This window comes from Perca fluviatilis, chromosome 15 (genome assembly GCF_010015445.1).
Source record: "Perca fluviatilis chromosome 15, GENO_Pfluv_1.0, whole genome shotgun sequence".
Taxonomy (NCBI): domain Eukaryota; kingdom Metazoa; phylum Chordata; class Actinopteri; order Perciformes; family Percidae; genus Perca; species Perca fluviatilis.
Genome location: NC_053126.1, coordinates 6312352 through 6333233, shown reverse-complemented (window position 1 = coordinate 6333233; position 20882 = coordinate 6312352). Strand labels below are relative to the sequence as shown.

The following is a 20882-nucleotide window of genomic DNA, read 5'->3' as shown; positions in this document are numbered from 1 at the left end:
TGTTAATATTACATAGTTATCAACTCGATTGTTATATCTAGAAAGTTGGAGAGAGAGATACAACCGTTAAATGACACACGACACTAGGGAGACATATGTTCATAATCCACAGCATAATATGTGCATCATTTCAGATGACAGAAAATAATCCCACATGCCATATCTGGTTGCAGTGGTGTAGTCTAATCATAATGTATTGTAGTGGGCACACTGAAATGTATATTGGCCAGAATCTGCCTTTGAGGGAGGGGGGGGGGCATATCATAGTGGGGGGTCTGGGTGTCCTCTCCCAGGGAAGTTTTGAGCATCAGTTACTTCATTTCCTGTATTCGGATACACTTTTATGCACCAATTTACAGTGGAAATTCCTTTATTTGGCCTATGTGAAGAAGAAAAACACAGATGACAATTCCAAATATATAAAAATATAATGGGAAGTGTATTGTTGCGTGTCATTGGGCATTTTTAAGTGGGTAGGCTATATGGAAATCCTGGAGCTGTCTTAGTGCATATACCTGCGTATCACATAGACTACACCACTGTCTGGTTGGGAAAATATACTAGACTATGGGCCTAAGTCTTATGTAGGCTACTGTACACTGCACCAGTGCACCGTTTTAACAATGCATTCATGCTATAACACTCATCAGGCATCTCTGGCTGCTATGGTGTGGTTCTATTCTAATTCTCTGGTTTACAGCACACTTTAGCCAACACACCATGCATTGTGCAATTGTCTGTTTATTATGTCCATGTACAATGTTTCACAAGACTGCAGTAGACTACAGGAGACCAGAAAAACAACTTTTTTTAAACAACCAGTTTTAAAAAAAGTAATAAACAATAACCATTGATAAAATCACAAACCAATAAAATAAATAGAAAATAAAAGAATGTTGGAAAAGATTTCCCTAAATTTGTTTTAAATTCAATTTGTTGTATTTTAACAGAATACTGAAAGAAATACAAAACCGAGTACACTAATATCAAGTAATATAATAACAATGTTATTGAATATCGCATATTTTCCTCATATCGTGCAGCCCTAGTCTATGGTCTGAACTACCATCAGTGGGCATCACATTTACGATCACATTGTACACTACAATATAATCATATATAATCGTAAAATACACAGAGTAGTTTCTCGAGTAAATCAGTTAATTCTTTATGTCTAGACTTGCTGATAAAACACCAAATACCACTTCAAACATAGTCAATATACACAACCTTACATTTTTCTCCCATCATTAGCACATTTTTACAGTTGGGTTGGTGGAGAGCCTTATTCAAAACAAGGGAGTGAGAAAGCCACAAAATCCCCCAAGTTTTTTTTCTTTTCTCTTTTCGAATTATAAACTGACACATTAAAGACAAACATTTTCCAAACAATTTCTCTGAAATAAAATCTCATCAGGTGAACATCTATTACAGATGTGAGTAATAGATGACTGATTGTTAACAACGCTTCCCTATCTCAAAGCACACCTATTGGATTTTCTTAGAAAGCCACGGTATTTTTCCAGACATAAACAGACGAAGAATTGACTCCTTGAAGAAAAACCCAATGAACATCACAATCCCTGCCAGAATCAACACAACTGGTGCCTGAAGAGCCAGACCTATTAGCACTCCTATCAGTCCCAGGAAGGTGATCCAGTTCAAAATGAAGGTAGTGCGGATGTATTTCTCTGCCTCTGCTCTCGTTTTGTTCTCCTCTTTCCTCCACAGGTCCTTCTTCTTCGCCTCCAGGTCTTGTCCCTGGTGTTCCTCCTTCAGCAGTGTCTCCTTGCGGCTGATCTCAGCATTTCTCTCCGCCAGTAAGCACTCCTGTTTTTCCCTAATCTTCCTCTCCGGTTGGGGATACAGGTCCGTGCTGTAATAATGGCCTCCATTCAGGGCCACCAGGGTCTGGATTTTGGCCACGAAGCTCGTCACCTGCTCCTGGTCCCCCGGGTTCTTGTTGTCGAAGACATGGAAGCCGCCGCTGCACTTGCGTATGAAGTTGCGGAGGTCGATCTCACTCTCCGTGATGACATCGTTGATCGTTTTCCCACCCAAGCGATCCCCGTGCGTGAACAGCACGATAGTGTAGTCCCACACCCTCGGGCCAAACATCGTTTGGATCAGTGTGTTGGTATCTTGGTCTTCCTGAGTCATCCGTCCTACGGGGACTACTAGCACAAAGACGTGAGGGCCCGGTTCCTGGAGTTTGACACACTTGAGAATATCTCGCACCATGTCCTCCTTGGTTTTTATGGTCTCAAAAAGGCCGGGTGTGTCGATCACAGCAACAGGCACATCCTTCACCGTCCCAGTCTCTTTCTCACAGTGTCTGGTGACTCTCTTCAGCTTCATGTCTGAGACAAACACCGTCCGCCCGAGGATGGTGTTCCCACTCGAGCTCTTGCCTACCCCGCTCTTCCCAAGAAGCATGATCCTCAAGGGCTCCATCTCTGCGAATTCATTTTTTTTTTAATTGGTCACCCTTTCTAATTTAGTTTTTTTTTTTTTTTTTTTTTTTTTTTTTTTCTAATCATTATAGCTCAACCAATACTGGATTTCTTTAGGCAAATGCTGACATCGATATTGGAGAGCTTGAAAAATCGGATTCTAATATTTTCAAACATAAACTTTACAAACAATCTTGACGTGAATTCCTTGATTCTTTTTCTTCTTTTAATTGTGACCAAGATACAGAACTGAACATTTTACAGTGTAAAAAACTATGTAGGCTAACCGTGACGCTGTGTCTGAATGCCCTCAAACCTTATTTGCATTTTATTGACTGAAATTTCTTCTGCAGTTTGTCACTAATCACCCGACATATACAGTATCTCACAAAAGTGAGTACACCCCTCACATTTTAGTAAATATTTCATTATATCTTTTAATGGGACAACACTGAAGAAATTACACTTTGCTACAATGTAAAGTATTAAGTGTACAGCTTTTATAACAGTGTCAATGTGCTGTCCCCTCAAAATAACTCAACACACAGCCATTAATGTCTAAACCGCTGGCAACAAAAGTCAGTATGTTAAATTCCCATAGAGGCAGGCAGATTTTTATTTTTAAAGGCCAGTTATTTCATGGATCCAGGATACTTTACATTGTAGCGAAGTGTAATTTCTTCAGTGTTGTCCCATTAAAAGATATAATGAAATATTTACTAAAATGTGAGGGGTGTACTCACTTTTGTGAGATAATGTATATATATATATATATATATATATATATATATATATATATATATATATATATATATATATATACTGTATACACACACTACCGGTCAAAAGTTTGGGGTCACTTAGAAATTTCCATTTCACTCCATTATAGACAGAATACCAGCTGAGATCAGTTACATTGTTTTTTTTTAACCAGGGCAGCAGTTTTCATTATGTGCTTACATAAGTGCAAAAGGGTTCTCCAATGTTTTTTCAGTTTGCCTTTTAAAATGATATCAGATTAGTAAACAGAACGTGCCTTTGGAACATTTGATGAATGGTTGCTGATAATGGGCAATGTAGATATTGCATTAAAGATCAGACACCCACTCAGATCAGCTGGTATTCTATCTATAATGGAGTAGAATGGAAATTTCTAAGTGACCCCATAGTGTGTATATATATATATATATATATATATATATATATATATATATATATATATATATATATATATATATATATTTAGCCTTTATAATTAACATTATTTACTTAAAAAGCTTTATACACAAAGAACAGCAGAGGAGTAATCACAGCAGCAGATAAAATGCCAGAACCTGAATGCTCCAAAGTAACTGAGACAACAGTAGGACATGTGGTGACAGGACCTTCGTTTTCCTTAGGCTACTTTGCCTTCAGAGTTGCTTAATAGGCAGAAACTTCAGTTTTAGAAAGACAAAAAAAAAACACCTAACCATCAGCTCACCCTCCTGTTGTCCTCGGGTCAAATTTGACCCGTTTTCAAAAAGTTTCCATATCAGAAAATGTGGGTTTCTTTCAACCACACTGTCGACAAAATAACTGGTCAGTTCAATACTTTCATTGAATTCGGGTGTTTTATTCAATTTTATAGCATTTTGAAAAACAAAAATGATACAAGAACACTGAAAAAATGGACAAAATGTCTAAAAAAAAAAAATAAATAAAAAAAAAAGATTTAAAAGAGGGGGGAAAGCCGCCTGTATGGCTCAGTTGGTAGAGCGGGTACCCATATATAGAGGGTTACTCCACGACGCAGCGGGCCCGGGTTCGACTCCGACCTGCCCCTTGCTGCATGTCATACATCTTTAAAAAAGGAGGGGAAGCGCAAAAAAACCCCACAAAAATATCGGAAAGAGAGACAAAAAAAATTTTGACCCGAAAAAAAAAAAAAAAAGTTGCAGGTCGACGGGAAGACAACACAAGGGTTAACAACCCCTGGTGCTTTAGAGCTGAAGGGAGACACGTGACTACAGCGCAAACTCTAGGCTACACTAAACACTAGGCCTATTGAGTAACAAGGTGATGGGATGTCCCATGACACGGAAAAGTTAAAAAGACTTTCAAATAAAGTTCAGATTATTTCAAATGTGGCATTTGTCTTTATGGGCAGCTAAAACCAGAGAGACTGACTTAAAGATTTTTGAATTAAGAGTTCATCTTCACACTTACGTTCCCCCAGATCCCCCATCTCTTCGCCGCGCTGCGGAGGAAGGTCTGCCGTGCTACCTCGCTCTGAACCAGGCATGATGTCAGGGCAGTTTTCACCCAAGCTGCCGACTACCATATCTGTATAGTGATGTTAGTGTTTACAGCACTTTCTGGGTAACTTTCTGAGAAGTCCGGTTGGTCTTAGTAAAGTTTCTTCGTTCGGATCGGCCCACTCTCCACCTTTCCTTCCCTTCCGCTGCGCAGTAAAACAACTGAAAGTGAAACTCTGCACAGGAAACGTAATGAGGGCAGGAAAATGGTCAGGGCCCTAAAGTATAATCCGTTTTTCGTTTCAAACCAAAAACGGAAAAACAAAACTATGAGCTCCGTTTTCTCGTTTTTCCAATGTCCATACAAATTAAAAATTAACTGGAAAACTGCTCGTTTTTCAACTGTTGTTTTTTTGTTATTCATGTTTCCGTTTTAACCCAAGAGCGAGAATACGGGCTCATTTTTATAATGTGCATAATCATTGAAAATCTGATGGAACACAGGTCTCGTTTATAATGTTATTTTGGTCTTACGTCTTAAGATCAAAGTTGACTAAAACAAATCCGCTCTGGACAGGAAGTAACATTAACGTGTCAAAATAAAAGTATGAGAGCTGTAATAACTGCCAGAAGAACAATGTACTTCAGCTTTTGCCTGTAGCTTGTCAGATTAAGCTACAGTTAATTATTTAGGGTTATATAAAGTATTTAATTGAGCAACATTCATTAATATAAGCCACAAAGGGAGTAAGAATGGATATTGTTTTAAAATAGAAATAGGATTATAATAATTTTTAAATCACATTTTAAATAAAATCTGCATTCCCCTAGCATTATGTGTGGCGTTATTGAATAGTTTTACTCTAATCTTAAATCAGCCAGTAAAAAAAAAGGCAAAAATATAAGGGCTTTTTTTAAATTGCTCTGCAGAATATTGTATGTGACATGGTTGACCACATTAGTTGCCAGTGAACATGTCAATGTGATGAAGAACATAAATTAACAAGTTAAAGTGTACTGGAGACTCTCTCATTCTGGTCTGGTCTCCTCAGGCCCTGCAGACTGGACCAGAGTTCACGGTGAGCATGGTAGACCTCCTCACTGCTGGACCTGTGCCTGGATCACCCAGCTCGTTAGAGGTTCACTGCTCATACTAAGCCCTTGAAACAGTAGTTGGCCAATATTGGATAATAAAATATAATACATGATAGGTGTTGTGTGGTTGAATTACAATAAGGAATGGTCAATGGTAAGCACTGTGGCCTCACAGCCAGAAGCTACTGGGTTGGAACCCTGGTGGCCCGGGGCCTTTCTGCTTGGAGTTTGCATGTTCTTCCCGTGTCTGCATGGGGTTTTCTCCAGGTGCTCCGATTTCCCTCTCCCTTTTACTTAATTGTAAGTCGCTTTGGATAAAAGCACCAGCTAAATGACATGTCATTTAATGTAATGGAATGGAATGAACAAGTGAACTAAAGCACATATAATAAGACTTAGAACATAACACCATAACAACATAAAACTCAAAGAACTAAATAACAAAAACGATGTGCTGCTGTGTGCTTGTGTGCTTTTGTGTGTTGTAAATTAAATAATTGGTACCAGTCCTGACTTTGCAATGCATTATTTTTCTGATCAAGATAACTGACATCTCCTTGTAAGCAATATAAATATTTACTGCCATTGTATTGTTGGAGCAGAAGCAGATGGCACAGAATCATGCAAATGTTTAATGTTACAACCGAGATATCTCTCTCTCTCTCTCTCTCAGAACATACACTTTCACAAAGGCTGGTGCATGTTTATCATATATAGTATGGTGCTGTGGACTCAAGTGGCAAATCTGAATCAGCAAAGTGGCCTACTGTAATATTCTAGAAGTAAACCACAAGTGTGGTCCAGTCTGCAGGGCCAGATGAGACCAGGATGAGAGAAGCAACATGGCAGCTTCCTCACTAATATGTTGAGAAGTTTGCAATGTGGCCCAGTTGTATCTGCAGGAGTTCTTAATCACACTCAAATTACAGTTTTTCACAATCACTAATTTCAGAACCATGATGTCATTTTTCAAAACTCTATAGACACAAAACTCAAAATGGTTATCACTTGTAACACAGACTGTCCAATGTTCAAAACATTGCATTGTGCATTCATATATTTAAAGAAATATTGCACTTGCACAATCATTTGTTCAAAAAACTAATTGATTGTGAAATACCGTTGAAATGTTACTTTAGATCACCCACACACAAGCTACCCATAGTTTCACTGGGTCATCGTTCGTACAATCATTACAGTTTTTTACAATCACTTTGGCACTAATTTCAGAACCTTGACGTAATTTTTCAAAACTCTAGACACAAAACTCACAACCAATGATCAAAATGCACATTTTTCAAAACTCTTAACACTTTTTTCAATTGCTTGGATACAACACACATAAAGCTGAGATCATTTGTTCATTTAACAAAGATCATCTGTTCATTATGACACAACTTAACATCAAAGTATTTCAAAAAGCAATTCACACATTTCACAGTTCAGATGATTATCTATTCATTTCATTACAATCATCTAACGATCAATTGATACAACTACTCAAAATGATAAGTAACTGTTGCATTACTCTTAATGACTAGTTGTATGGAAACAGACAAACAATATTCCATGTTTAGATCATGAAAGTTTCTAGATAACAAGATTCATTGTCACCACTTAGTGTGGAGCATGAACCAATTAGACTACATTATTTATGGATGTAAATTTTCATCATCCTTCTTTACTGTAATATACTACTGTTTATCAGACACTGTTGCTATGCTCCCATGTACCACCTTTAAGACTATTTACTGTATTGACAGTATTGCACTGTATGGATGCAGGCCCTTGGAATTGCTGGTCCAATTCTGCCAACTTGTTACTGATGATTGAGATATATAATTTATATATACTTTATATATAAAGTACTGTGTGTGTGTGTGTGTGTGTGTGTGTATATATATATATATATATATATATATATATATACACTTGTACCACATTGGTCTGTAGTATTCTCTCTACTACTGCAGTACTTTTACAGGGATATATATATATATATATATATATATATATATATATATATATATATATATATATATATAACCATAATGAAACAAATATCACCTATTTTGTACTATAATATTTAATGATTGTAAGAACGATGACCCAGTGAAACTATGGGTAGCTTGTGTGTGGGTGATCTAATGTAATGTTTCAATGGTATTTCACAATAAATTTGTTTTTTGAACCAGTGATCGTGCAAGTGCAATATTTCTTTAAAGATATGAATGCACAATGCAATGTTTTGAACGTTGGACAGCCTGTGTTACAAGTGATGATCGTTTTGTGTGTAGAGTTTTGAAAAATGACATCAAGGTTCTGAAATTAGGAGCAAAGTGATTGTAAAAAGCTGTAATGGTAATGCAACAGTTACTTATCATTTTGAGTAGTTGTATCAATTGATAGTTAGATGATTGTAATGGAATGAATAGACAATCATCCGAACTGTAATGTGTGAATTGCTTTTTGAAATAGTAGTACTTTGATGTTAAGTTGTGTCATATTGAACAGATGATCTTTGTTAAATGAACAAATGATCTTTGGTTTATGTGTATTGTATCCAAGCAATTGAAACAAGTGTTAGAGTTTTGAAAAACGATCATTGGTTTTGAGTTTTGTGTCTAGAGTTTTGAAAAATGACGTCAAGGTTCTGAAATTAGTGCCAAAGTGATTGTAAAAAACTGTATTGGCAGTTAAGTTGGTCAACCATGTCACATGAATATTCTGCAGAGTTGCAAAAAGAAGCCTTTTCATTTAAGTGGTCAGGTGGTTTAGCCCTTGTGTTGTCTTATAAATTGGGTCATTATAAATGTTATTGGCATAACTAAATTGACCATTTCATAAAGCATGAAGTAATTTATCACTCAATTCTGGGTTACCCCTTTTATCCAACTTCATTCCACTCATTAGTTTTACACTTATTTTTTGCATTCATGGTCAACAGACCTAATTTACATGAATTATACCTAATTTCTAAGTAAAATGAGGATATACTATTAGTTGTTTTGGATTATAACAGACTGATATATTCAATTCACTTTTATTTATAGTATCAAATCATAACAAGAGTTATCCCAGGACACTTTACAAATAGAGTAGGTCTAGACCACACTCTATAATTTACAAAGACCCAACAATTGTGTGTGTCTGTCTGTGTCTTTATGTCTGTCTGTCTGTGTATGTGTGTTTATGTGTGTGTGTGTGTGTTTCTGTGTGTGTTTATGTGTGTGTGTGTGTGCATGTGTCTGAGTGTGTGTGTGTGTCTGTGTGTATATATGTGTGTGTGTGTGTGTGTGTGTGTGTGTGTACTTGTAAATATATCTTCTGTAAAGCTCAATGGTGCCTTATTGCACTACCAGGTCAAAATTCACCCGGGAAGACCATAACTACTATAAATTTGAATAAAACACCCAAAATGTTATGAAAGTTGTGAATATTAATTTACTTGCAAAGAACATTGGAAGGGAACAATGCATGTTGTTTTTGGTTAATTTGGTTGAAAGAAACCCAAATTTCTTATAAGAAACTTTGAAAACACGACAAAGTTAACCCGAAGACAACACAAGTGTTAGATGCCTTTTTACTGGCTGGTGTAAGATTAGAGTAACTAGTCAATAACTGCCACACATAGGCTAATAATAGATGAATGCAGATTTCATGTGATTTAAAAATTATTATTTAATAATTAAATACTTTATATAACCCTAAATAGCTAACTTGAGCCTAATCTGACAAGCTACAGGCAAACAATGTATTCATAAAGTGCCTCATTCTTCTGGCAAAAATTATTATAATCCTATTTCTATTTTAAAACAATATCCATTCTTACTCCCTTTGTGGCTTATATTAATGAATGTTGCTCAATTAAATACTTTATATAACCCTAAATAATTAACTGTAGCTTAATCTGACAAGCTACAGGCAAAAGCTAAAGTACATTGTTCTTCTGGCAGTTATTACAGCTCTCATACTTTTATTTTGACACGTTAATGTTACTTCCTGTCCAGAGCGGATTTGTTTTAGTCAACTTTGATCTTAAGACGTAAGACCAAAATAACATTATAAACGAGACCTGTGTTCCATCAGATTTTCAATGATTATGCACATTATAAAAATGAGCCCGTATTCTCGCTCTTGGGTTAAAACGGAAACATGAATAACAAAAAAACAACAGTTGAAAAACGAGCAGTTTTCCAGTTAATTATTAATTTGTATGGACATTGGAAAAACGAGGAAACGGAGCTCATAGTTTTGTTTTTCCGTTTTTGGTTTGAAACGAAAAACGGATTATACTTTAGGGCCCTGACCGAAAATACCCTAAAAGCAAAAGTTGTACACGTTTACATGTTCAAGAGTCTGAAAATGTTTTCCTAGAAAAGGATTTTCTCTTTGAAACAGTAGTACCACTTTGAAATAGCAATACATAGTACAACATGATGGTTGTTAATGGATAACCAAATGAAAGTCACATAGGCTACTGTATGTCAAAATTGGGCAATGGATCAGTCCTAACCCTCCTGTTGTCCTCGGGTCAAATTTCTATATCAGAAATTTGGGTTTCCTTCAACCACATTTTCAAAAGAAATAACGTGGATGGCTCCATACGCTCTTTACAAGTTGTATTCAATTTTACAGCATTTGAAAAAAAAAATTTTTTATAAAAGAACGTTGAAAAAAGTGACAAAAATGTCGGGAAAAGCTTAAAAGGTGGGGGAGGGGGAAAACGTCAAAAGGTGCAGAAAAAAAACATTGGGAAAAAGTGACAAAAGCATCGGTGGAAAAGTGCCCTACTGAAAAGTTGCACTACTTTGTCTTAAAACTTTAACTGACCAAAAACTTATTGGTAGACAGAAAGCGCCATCTAGTGGGGAAATGATTTTATTCATTTTGAAGATGTTCTAATACATGAAACCCACATGGCTATATTGTTCCTCCTGTCCATAGGCCTACTGGCAGCGAAGAAATACCTGGAATGTGTTCCCCCATCCTTCTTATGTGCAGAAATACATTAGAGTTCAGCTGAAGCTAATGAGAGCCTTTAGAAGTCAGCGTTAAACAAATCAAGTGGGTAACTTCAAACGTTTTGGTCTTTTAAGTAGAAAATCCCCATTTTTTTGGTTTCTTCGACTGTGTTTTCTTGCTGAGTTGCAGTGGAGAAACAGCACAAGCAGGGAATTTGGTACAAAATTGACTAACTATAGAAAATACTCGCTTGGTTTTTCCTTTTAAAAACAGGCTGCTCATATAGCTTCTGCTTAACTGTAGAAATCAGTTTTGTACAGAAAATGGACTCTGGGTTGTCCCCCATCTCTTACATTATAAATGCATTTAGGAAGAGATCTCTTCTTGGCCATTGTGAGATGAGAGGAGGAATGATTACATTGGCCAACAAACTGTTCCAATGTCTATAAGGGCACATCAGTACTGGCTGTAAAGATAAGACTTGAAAACAATATGTACCTCTCCTTGTCAAAGCATTGTCAATCATTAATTTAAAGATTGTTTGCCCAGAGCAAATGCTGACATCATTTTTAGCATCTTTACATGAAAGCTCACAGTAATTATCATTCATTTTACTCAAAACTACTCAGACAAAATCTAATCTTGCTGAAGGTTCAAAGAGAACGTTTTTATTGGATGATCATGCAGCACACTGTAATGCACTGAAATGTAAAGCATGTAACAATAGCATCCCATAATGTAGGGTTGGGCATCGTTTTGATTTGAACAATTCTGATTCCAATTCCGATTCTTCCTTTCGATTCCGGTTCTTATCTATTCTCGATTCGGATTCTTTGAGGGGTGGAGTGTTAACGGGCCATATTCTTATTTCACAGATAAGAGGCCATTTTTATTTTTATTCAATGGTGGTTTACAGTTTTACCGGGCTTTTTCAATGTAAAGTAAAGCCACATTAGAGTGCCACTTACTGTGCTCCATGGCTGCCACACCACAAGCCTGGAAATATAGTGGCTGCTACGGAAACCAAAACATGCGCATGTACAATTTGGAACATATGATCGGATTCAAAACCAACATTTTCCAAACGATTCCACTGAAATCGTAATTTTTTAAATAATTCCAAGATGGAACCGGTTCTCGATGCCCAATCCTACCCATATCACATATGCTTAATGTAGAAAAGTGACCAGCTCGTATGATTTTATAAAATTTTATTTACATTAAGTTGAAGAGAGTAAAACCCTTCTCAGTAGCATGTGGAACTCTGGCTCACTACATGGCAGACATATTGAGAGAAGTTTTCATAAGCGTGATCTCAGGATGAGAGCGCCTTTGTTTTGCAGCCTTTCAGCTAGGGCTGCACGATATGATGAAAATATCTAATTGTGGTTATTTTGACTGATTTTGCGATTACTATATAATTCACGATATTGGAGGGAATGACCATTTTTGTATCGTTATTCAAATTTTCATTGAAAAATATCAAAATTAAAATGATTATAGTGTGATTTTTGCAAGGATCTTTACCAATAGGATTGTTTTCTTTACTCTGTAGGATGCAATTTGTAGGCTGGGCTGTCTCTGCAGCACCACAATATTTAATTCAGAATGTTTTAACACATTTTGCCTTTAACAAATATTGCGCCCGCCCTGCGATTTGGATGGATTGCATTAGTCCATATTACGATTTTGATAAAATTGCGATGAAAGGTGCAGCCCTAGTTTCAGCCTCCATCACTTCCGATCAGCCAGTCTCTGCAGGAGGGCGATGACCGTGTCCTGTTTGGAGGAGAGCAGCTCCAGGGCGGTGGCTATCCTGCCGATGGACTCTGCCATCCGTACCTCCCTCCTCTCGCGCCTCTTCTCTCGGGCTTCCACCCTGCGGCGAGCCACTCGGTCGAGGTAGGCCTGCTCCTCCTGCCGCTGCAGAACCTCCTGGAACAAAGTGGCGCTGCTCCGCCCCTCGCTTCCCTTCTCGTTGTCTCCTTCGGTTCCCGACGCGGTTCTTGTGGATAACGAGGTGGAAATGGAAGAAGTGAGACAAGAGGAGGTCGGGATGAAAGAGGAGGAGAGGCCGAGGAGACTCGGATTGTTGCCGAGCGGCGCGTTGCTAAGGCGAAAGGGTGCGACGACGCCTGACGAGAATGATGGAGCTTTGCGGCCAACGTAGCGCGACGTGTTGAGGTCTGTGTTGCCAGTCGAGCCAAGGGAAGGGGAAGTAGAAGCTGTCTCTGTGAAACAAGGCGAGGAGATAAAAGATGGAGATGGCACAATGGTGGCTGGATGGATGCTGGTTGGAACAATGTCACTGTTGAGGACGATCAGGGGCTTGAGCTCCGGAGCATGTGTCGGGCACATGGTGGCTGTAGTCACTGAGGTAATGGCCGCAACGCTACTGATGGTTTGACTGCTGACGGCTCCCTGACCCGCTGAGTCCACCCCACCAGTGGAAGCAAAGTCCCCATCGGGGCGGATGATGGGGGTGGGCGGAAACTGTGGTTTTGCAGCAATCTTTGCCAAAGGGCCAGGCAGAGTGGAAACCGTGTTGCTGCCCTTGTTTCTTTTGGTGTTGACAATCTGAGTGCCAACCGTGTCACAGAGTGTGGCGTCCATCAGCTAGTGTAAGAGAAGACAAAAGAAAGACAAAGAGAGATGGAGAGAGGAAATAAACAAGCCAGGTTACTAAAGGTGACCGTTCCTTTGAAGTGGTGGCTCCGCCCTTCCTATTGTCTTACGTTCTGCAGTCTCGGTTGACTCACTCACTTGTTTAAACTTGGGGTTTTTAAAGTGCTCATATTGTGCTTTTTGGCTTTTCCCCTTTCCTTTATTGTGTTATATATCTTTTTTGTGCACATAATAGTTTTACAAAGTGAAAAAGCCCAAAGTCCACCCCAAAGGGACTTACCATCTCCAACAGAAAACACTGTTCACAAACTGCTCCGAACAGCTCTATTGTAGTCCAGCCTTTACTTCAGAGACAAACGTGCGTCACTTTGTAACCCACGTTATAATGCTCGCCTAGCTGCTAGCGTGGCACTCCCTCATACTCTGCTTCTGACTGGCTAGTAGTCCTTACCTAGCTACTGCACATGTGCGACTCCCAACAAAGATGTAATAGAAGTGAGATGCCTCACTCTGTAGCTAAAACAGAGAGCTCAACACACAGGGTGAAAAGAGGAGCTGCAGCAATGTGCAGTACACCAAAAATTATGATGATTTTGAAAATTAAACCATGTAAACCTATTCTGGTACAACCTCTAAATACAATTATGAACCTGAAAATGAGCATAATATGAGCACTTTAACAATGTTTATCATGTGAAGCACTTTGTTACTTTGTCCGTAAGGTGCTATAGCAAATAAAGTTATTATTTGTGGCACCATCAGTTGATCTCTCGGCAGTAGGAACACACACGTTGACACATGACAGAGAAGTCCATTCATACACTAGGTTCCATGCTACTGTAAGTGTTGTAACTCATCTTTTTTGTAAAGATATACACCGCCCTCCAAACTCCTTGATGCAGACTATCTCACTACAGCACACTATGTACACTGCGTCAACATGTGGAGAAATCCAAAGTTTGGCAGGCCTGCGGTTTGGTTGCTAAGCTATGATTGCACAATCACTGTTATTGGAGGGCGGGGTTTCGCAAACAGTCAATGACGTCTGGACTTTGACAAGGGTGTGACAAGGGAGACCTGGAAGGAGAGTCAAAATGAGTAGAAAGTAATAGTCTGTAAGTGGGATGTTTGAGCTGATTTATTATAACTTTCTTTATAAAACTCATCAAAAAATGCATCTGCTTGCACTGCAGGCATCATGGGTAAACATGGTTTGGTGTTGGAACTTGGTTTCTGGGTAAGAACTCAGACCTGATCCAGTTCCATTTCCCGAGCCAGCTGCAAGTCCAAATTAGCCCCAAAATCATTTAGAAACTATAAGAAGTGTCTTGTGGTTTTTAAAAAACTGATATTTTCAAACACATCGAATTGCCCTAGTGTATGAAATGTGCTATACAGATAAAGTCCTTCCCTTCATATTCAATCCAACATTTTGGGGAAATAGAGAGAAAACGTAGAAAAAAAGAAAAATGTAGACTTACATCGAAGAACTCCCAGGACGTTTTAGCGTGTCCCGTCTCCCGGCTGCGGTCTTTGACCCTCTTGTATGTGACGATGAGGTTGTTCCACTTGCGGCGGATCTTTTCGACAGGAAGCACGTGCCCCTTGGAGGCCATCTCCTCCTGGACACTCTGGAAGAGCTGTGAGCGTTCCCGTGTCTCGTACAGGCCCCAGCGGCGCCCGACGGCCTCTATCAGACACAAAACGGCTTTGGAGGAGAAATCGGAGCCGGACGGAAGCGTCTTCTCTGACGGAGCAGGTGGCATCGCTGAAGCTGGTGGAAAGGAGAGGACACAGGTGACTTTGTTGTTGTTTTTTTAAGCTGTGGGGTACTTTATATGTAAATGGTTATGGAGGAGATATATTGAAATATATTTAAAAAGGCCCTGAGAACGTAATTTCTCAACCAGTTTCTTACTATAACCCATAAAAACATTATTTTCTGCCAAAGTGAGAAAAGTTTGGATTGTCTCACATGAGAGATTTTCGGTTTTCTCTGTGCTCTCTTTCCTGGTTTGAAGTGGGTTTAAAGCTTGATTTATGGTTGTGCGGAGGCTCTACGCAGAGCTTTCGCCGTAGCCTACGTAAGTGGCCTAAAGTTTATACTTGTGCGTTGGAGTGTGCGTTGATCTCTTTAAGGGAATAGCAGGGCCGGCGTGTGTGCGTGGGGGAGTGTGTGGTCGCTACGGTCACTCCGCAAGTCTTAAAAGGTCCTATGACATGCTGCTTTTTGGATGCTTTTATATAGACCTTAGTGGTCCCCTAATACTGTATCTGAAGTCTATTTTATATAGACCTTAGTGGTCCCCTAATACTGTATCTGAAGTCTCTTTTATATAGACCTTAGTGGTCCCCTAATACTGTATCTGAAGTCTCTTTTATATAGACCTTAGTGGTCCCCTAATACTGTATCTGAAGTCTCTTTTATATAGACCTTAGTGGCCCCCTAATACTGTATCTGAAGTCTCTTTTATATAGGCCTTAGTGGTCCCCTAATACTGTATCTGAAGTATCTTTTATATAGGCCTTAGTGGTCCCCTAATACTGTATCTGAAGTCTCTTTTATATAGGCCTTAGTGGTCCCCTAATACTGTATCTGAAGTCTCTTTTATATAGACCTTAGTGGTCCCCTAATACTGTATCTGAAGTCTCTTTTATATAGGCCTTAGTGGTCCCCTAATACTGTATCTGAAGTCTCTTTTATATAGACCTTAGTGGTCCCCTAATACTGTATCTGAAGTCTCTTTTATATAGGCCTTAGTGGTCCCCTAATACTGGATCTGAAGTCTCTTTTATATAGACCTTAGTGGTCCCCTAATACTGTATCTGAAGTCTCTTTTATATAGACCTTAGTGGTCCCCTAATACTGTATCTGAAGTCTCTTTTATATAGACCTTAGTGGTCCCCTAATACTGTATCTGAAGTCTCTTTTATATTGGCCTTAGTGGTCCCCTAATACTGGATCTGAAGTCTCTTTTATATAGGCCTTAGTGGTCCCCTAATACTGGATCTGAAGTCTCTTTTATATAGGCCTTAGTGGTCCCCTAATACTGGATCTGAAGTCTCTTTCCTGAAATTCAGTCTTGGTGCAGAATTACAGCCACTAGAGCCAGTCCCACAATGAGCTTTCCTTAGGATGTACCATTTCTGTCTGTAGCTATTGAGGAGGAGAGAGGTGGGGGGGCAAGGTGGAGGGTCACCATTCTAGCCACTGGGGGACCATAGGCAGGCTGGGGAAACTCATATTAATGTTAAAAAACCTCATAAAGTGAAATTTTCATGCCATGTGACCTTTAATTCTTAATTCGGATTTTTTGCTCAGATCCGATTTTTTCTTTGGCTGTTCACATTACCTTTTAGAATGTGGTCTACATCAGATTCCAGTGTGAACGGTTTGCGTTTCCGAACTGACCCGCACTCGCAAAAGAACAATAACAATGACATCAGCACGCTGTTGCACTAAAGTCAGGCTGGTTATGACACTGCAGCCACGTTCTCCCATGTCCCCGTTCTTCCATTTTCTTTGCTATTTTTTCAAAACCGGAGCAGTTCTGGTATGATCCTTCTAGTTTTGACTGAATTGAAGTATCTCCCCCATACACTAATTAGGTCTAACACCTCATTCTCCCTCCACTGACTTGCTCCATCACTGTTCTCCATTTTGTAGGACTAGTCAAGTTTTAAATTTTACTGTCTGTGTCTAGGGCTAACTCCCGCCAGCGCATAACTGTGACAAATGTCGATGTAGATTGACGTAAAAGTCACATCAAATCCGTCTTGGTTGTTCACACTGCGGCCGCATTGAAAAACAAATCTGACCTGGGTCTGATTCAGGACCACACATGGAAGTGGTCTAAATCTGATTTGAAAAAAAAAAATCAGATCTGGGCAAGATTTGAGTGTTCACACTATTTCTGAAGAAGTCTGACCTGGTCACTTGACCCCCCCAAAAAAAGAAAAAAAAAAATCAGATTTGGGCCACTATTGCTTCCGTAGAGAGAGTAAGAGTGATGAGGATTAGCTTCGGAGAGAGTGCCGACTCTAGAGTTGTAGTGAGAGAAGTGTCTCCTCAGTGCTTTGTGACCACGGTGGGAAATCTGTAGCAGGAAAAGTTAACCCTCTCCTTGATTTCATGCGGTTTATGGAGAAGGAGAAGCAGGAAATGAGTCGGGGGAAATGCAACGCTACCAAGCCACGGCCGAGCGACGTGCGTCGAGAGGTGCACGTCAGGCTACGGCGTAGGTTCGTGTCTCCACGTACCTAAGTACGTAGCCACGGCGTATATTTTACACAGAAGCATAAATCATGCTTTAGTTGGAAAAGGTGATGTGGATTATCATGAGTAACTGGGTCATGATTTCTGGAAAGAGACATTGCTGTTGAGTTTTTCCAATGTATCGTTTTGGCGCTTTGAGCACCACAAGCCAAGTGCCACTTAAGGTTCCATTATATCTCTATGACTAATATCTCCAACACTGGGCGACTCACACCAAAACAATCTCAGATTAAACAATAGCACTACATGTAAGAGGGAAGATATACAGTACAGGCCAAAAGTTTGGACGCACCTTCTCATTCAATGTGTTTCCTTTATTTTCATGACTATTTACATTGTAGATTCTCACTGAAAGCATCAAAACTATGAATGAACACATATGGAATTATGTACTTAACAAAAAAGTGTGAAATAACTGAAAACATGTCTTATATTTTAGTTTCTTCAAAGTAGCCACCCTTTGCTTTTTTTGATAACTCTGCAAACCCTTGGTGTTCTCTCAATGAGCTTCATGAGGTAGTCACCTGAAATGGTTTTCACTTCACAGGTGTGCCTTGTCAGGGTTAATTAGTGGAATTTTTTCCCTTATTAATAAAAAAGCAAAGGGTGGCTACTTTGAAGAATCTAAAATATAAGACATGTTTTCAGTTATTTCACACTTTTACATACATAATTACATAATTCTACATGTGTTCATTCATAGTTTTGATGCTTTCAGTGAGAATCTCATGTCATGAAATAGTCATGAAAATAAAAGGAAACGCATTGAATGAGAAGGTGTGTCCAAACTTTTGGCCTGTACTGTATCTCTATGACTAATATCTCCAACACTGGTCGACTCACACCAAAACAATCTCAGATTAAACAATAGCACTACATGTAAAAGGGAAGATATATATTTTTGATTTGGGGCAGGTAGAGCTTGAGATCTAATTAAGTTAAATAGATGTTCACTGCCACAGAACTGTATTTGTAGAAGTGAACTCACATGTACTAACTTATTAACCCTTGTGTTGTCCTCGGGTCAAATTCGACCCGTTTTTTTCCCCAAAGTGTTGTATATCAGAATTAAGAAATATGGATTTCTTTCAACCAAATTGGCCAAAAATAACATGGATGGTTCCATACAACGTTCTTCAGGTAAAATTAATGATTACTTTGAGTGAATTTTTGCGTGTTTTATTCAATTTTATAGCATTTGAAAAATAAATGTTTAAATGGGTTCAAAACAGTATTCGAACTAAACTTTGACATATACCCATCTGTGATCAACATCCTCTGATCTTACAAAACAGTCTCACAGCAGTTTGTGACATGGTCACGTAATTTTATCTATTTGATTTTTGTACACAAACACGTTTATCTCGTTTTTTTCATGGTCAGCACGTTTTTTATAATACCAACAATTGCACAGCTGTATACAGCGGGACAGGTTGGGTTTAGGAAAAGAAGAACGGCACGGTTGGGTTTAGGAAACGTGACATGCGGGACACGATCTCCGGTCTACTGGGTGAAAGTCCTGTGTTGTTTGACCGATCCACCATCTCAACCAACCTCCCTTTTCAGGCTTTCATACTACTCGCTACCGTAGCCGCTCTTAATGCTACGTCATCTTCTCGTTGAGAATCGTGCTGCGATCACGGAAGATGCGTCCCACTGAAATACATTAGTTTTAAAAAAAACGTGCTGACCATCACGAAAAGAAAAAACCCAGATATAAACGTGTCCGTGTACACAAATCAAAATTACATGAAATTACGTGACCATTTCACGAACTGCCGTGAGACTGGGTTGGATCTTAACTATTAGTCAAAATAATTCAGAATTTTCTGCTTCAGAAAAAGCGTCAAAAACTTCAGAAAAAGCACAAAAGAAGTTCATTTTCAATTTTGACCTGGAAGGACAAGTTCATGGTTGACGGGACGACAATGGTCATGTGTGAGAGTTCAACATTTCTTACACAGAACACTATAGCTCTATAGAGTGTGTTTTATTTCATGTCAGAATCTGTTGCAGGAGCTCTCTCTCTCTCACACACACACACACACACACACACACACACACACACACACACACACACACACACACACACACACACACACCAATCCGAATAGTAAAAGTGTGATGCACTCACCTGGAGCTATCTTCAGGTACGTTTTTCCATCCACTGATGTGGCGAAGAAGCGCTCTGTACTCACGGGGTCTAATGGTGGCACAGATACAAGGCACATGTTAAAAACATGTTACATGTGTATCTGAATTTGAAACGGAAATGAATATTGCATTCTTTTGCACTCTACGGAAATAAAGATGAAGCCAAGCGAAGCATTTGAAATCAGCGGATGTGTGCACTCACACAGCAGTACGGGAGGCTCCTCTGCAGTCTGATCCCCCCCCACTCCTCCTCCTCCTCCTCCTCCTCCTCCTCCTCCCCCCCCTCCTCTGCATGCGGTATCTCCGCAGGGCGCAGGCGACTCTCGGCTGCCCAAAACCAGCGCAGATGGATTCTCCTCGACCGCTTCAGTTTTCACATGCATAGTCGCCACGTCGCTGCAGCCTCTTTGCAGATGCCCCTCCATGGCTGACACCAAAACGTGAGCCTAATAATGGAGGCGAGGGAGAGCCCGTTTCGTCTGCGCAGGCGTTCAACTGGCAGAAAGTTTGGAGCTCGCGGATGTCAAACGCACGGTGATGAGTTCAGCCTCGGTATGTGCCGCTAACGTCATGACTCCCGCGTGTCGGGTTTGATATGTGTGCGTGATGGACAAACGGCTCCCCCCCCCGCCCCAACCCCACCTCTGTATGTTCTTGTAAGGGGCAGAGAGAGAGAGAGAGAGAGAGAGAGAGAGAGAGAGAGAGAAAAAGAGAGAAAAATGGCTGCGCTGTCCACCTCAGCCGACGGATGCGCAGGGCGGCTGCGCAGCTCCCCGCACAGATTTGCTGCTGGCAACTGTGACAGTGACGTCAGCTGACCGTACATGTAAACAAGTTTAAAAATGATTAGAATTTCAACTTTCAACGTGTACTTGGTCTTATCAAAGAGAACCCAATCTTTAAATTTAATAGGAAATATATTCCTGTCATGTTGTGTCTTTCTCATCATAATTTGAAGTGATAGCAAGTGTAAATTTTTTTGTTTACATCTGGCATATAGATTTAACCGTTAAGAGGCAGGTTTTTATCAAAATAAGCCATGTCATTAAATATGTACACAAATTTAAAAAATGTAAA

The 20882-nt window shown here is 39.5% G+C and overlaps 2 protein-coding genes across 2 annotated transcripts; both read right to left on the bottom strand.

Annotated features, from left to right (window-relative positions):
* Positions 1–723: 723 nt before the first annotated feature.
* On the bottom strand, positions 724–4940 carry zmp:0000001062 (GTPase IMAP family member 7). The gene is made up of 2 exons (XM_039824584.1): positions 4662–4940; positions 724–2456 (listed from the first exon to the last, which is right to left on the bottom strand). The coding sequence occupies exons 1-2, from the start codon at positions 4774–4776 to the stop codon at positions 1489–1491; spliced, it is 1083 nt and encodes a 360-aa protein (XP_039680518.1). The 5' UTR covers positions 4777–4940; the 3' UTR covers positions 724–1488.
* Positions 4941–11944: 7004 nt separating this feature from the next.
* LOC120574777 lies at positions 11945–20466 on the bottom strand. Its single transcript, XM_039825221.1, has 4 exons — positions 20008–20466; positions 19786–19854; positions 14857–15149; positions 11945–13366 (listed from the first exon to the last, which is right to left on the bottom strand). Exons 1-4 carry the CDS (start codon positions 20228–20230, stop codon positions 12485–12487), a joined length of 1467 nt encoding a protein of 488 aa, XP_039681155.1. The 5' UTR covers positions 20231–20466; the 3' UTR covers positions 11945–12484.
* Positions 20467–20882: the final 416 nt, after the last annotated feature.

What these genes read in the sequence shown, in the direction of transcription:
- zmp:0000001062 (XM_039824584.1), bottom strand. Translation starts at nt 4,776, where the DNA reads ATGGTAGTCGGCAGCTTGGGTGAAAACTGCCCTGACATCATGCCTGGT. An exon ending in GATGGGGGATCTGGGGGAAC is followed by an intron (nt 2,457 to 4,661) that starts GTAAGTGTGAAG and finishes ATGAATTCGCAG; the next exon opens with AGATGGAGCCCTTGAGGATC.
- LOC120574777 (XM_039825221.1), bottom strand. Translation starts at nt 20,230, where the DNA reads ATGGAGGGGCATCTGCAAAGAGGCTGCAGCGACGTGGCGACTATGCAT. An exon ending in GGAGCCTCCCGTACTGCTGT is followed by an intron (nt 19,855 to 20,007) that starts GTGAGTGCACAC and finishes TGCCACCATTAG; the next exon opens with ACCCCGTGAGTACAGAGCGC. An exon ending in CGTCCTGGGAGTTCTTCGAT is followed by an intron (nt 13,367 to 14,856) that starts GTAAGTCTACAT and finishes CTCTTACACTAG; the next exon opens with CTGATGGACGCCACACTCTG.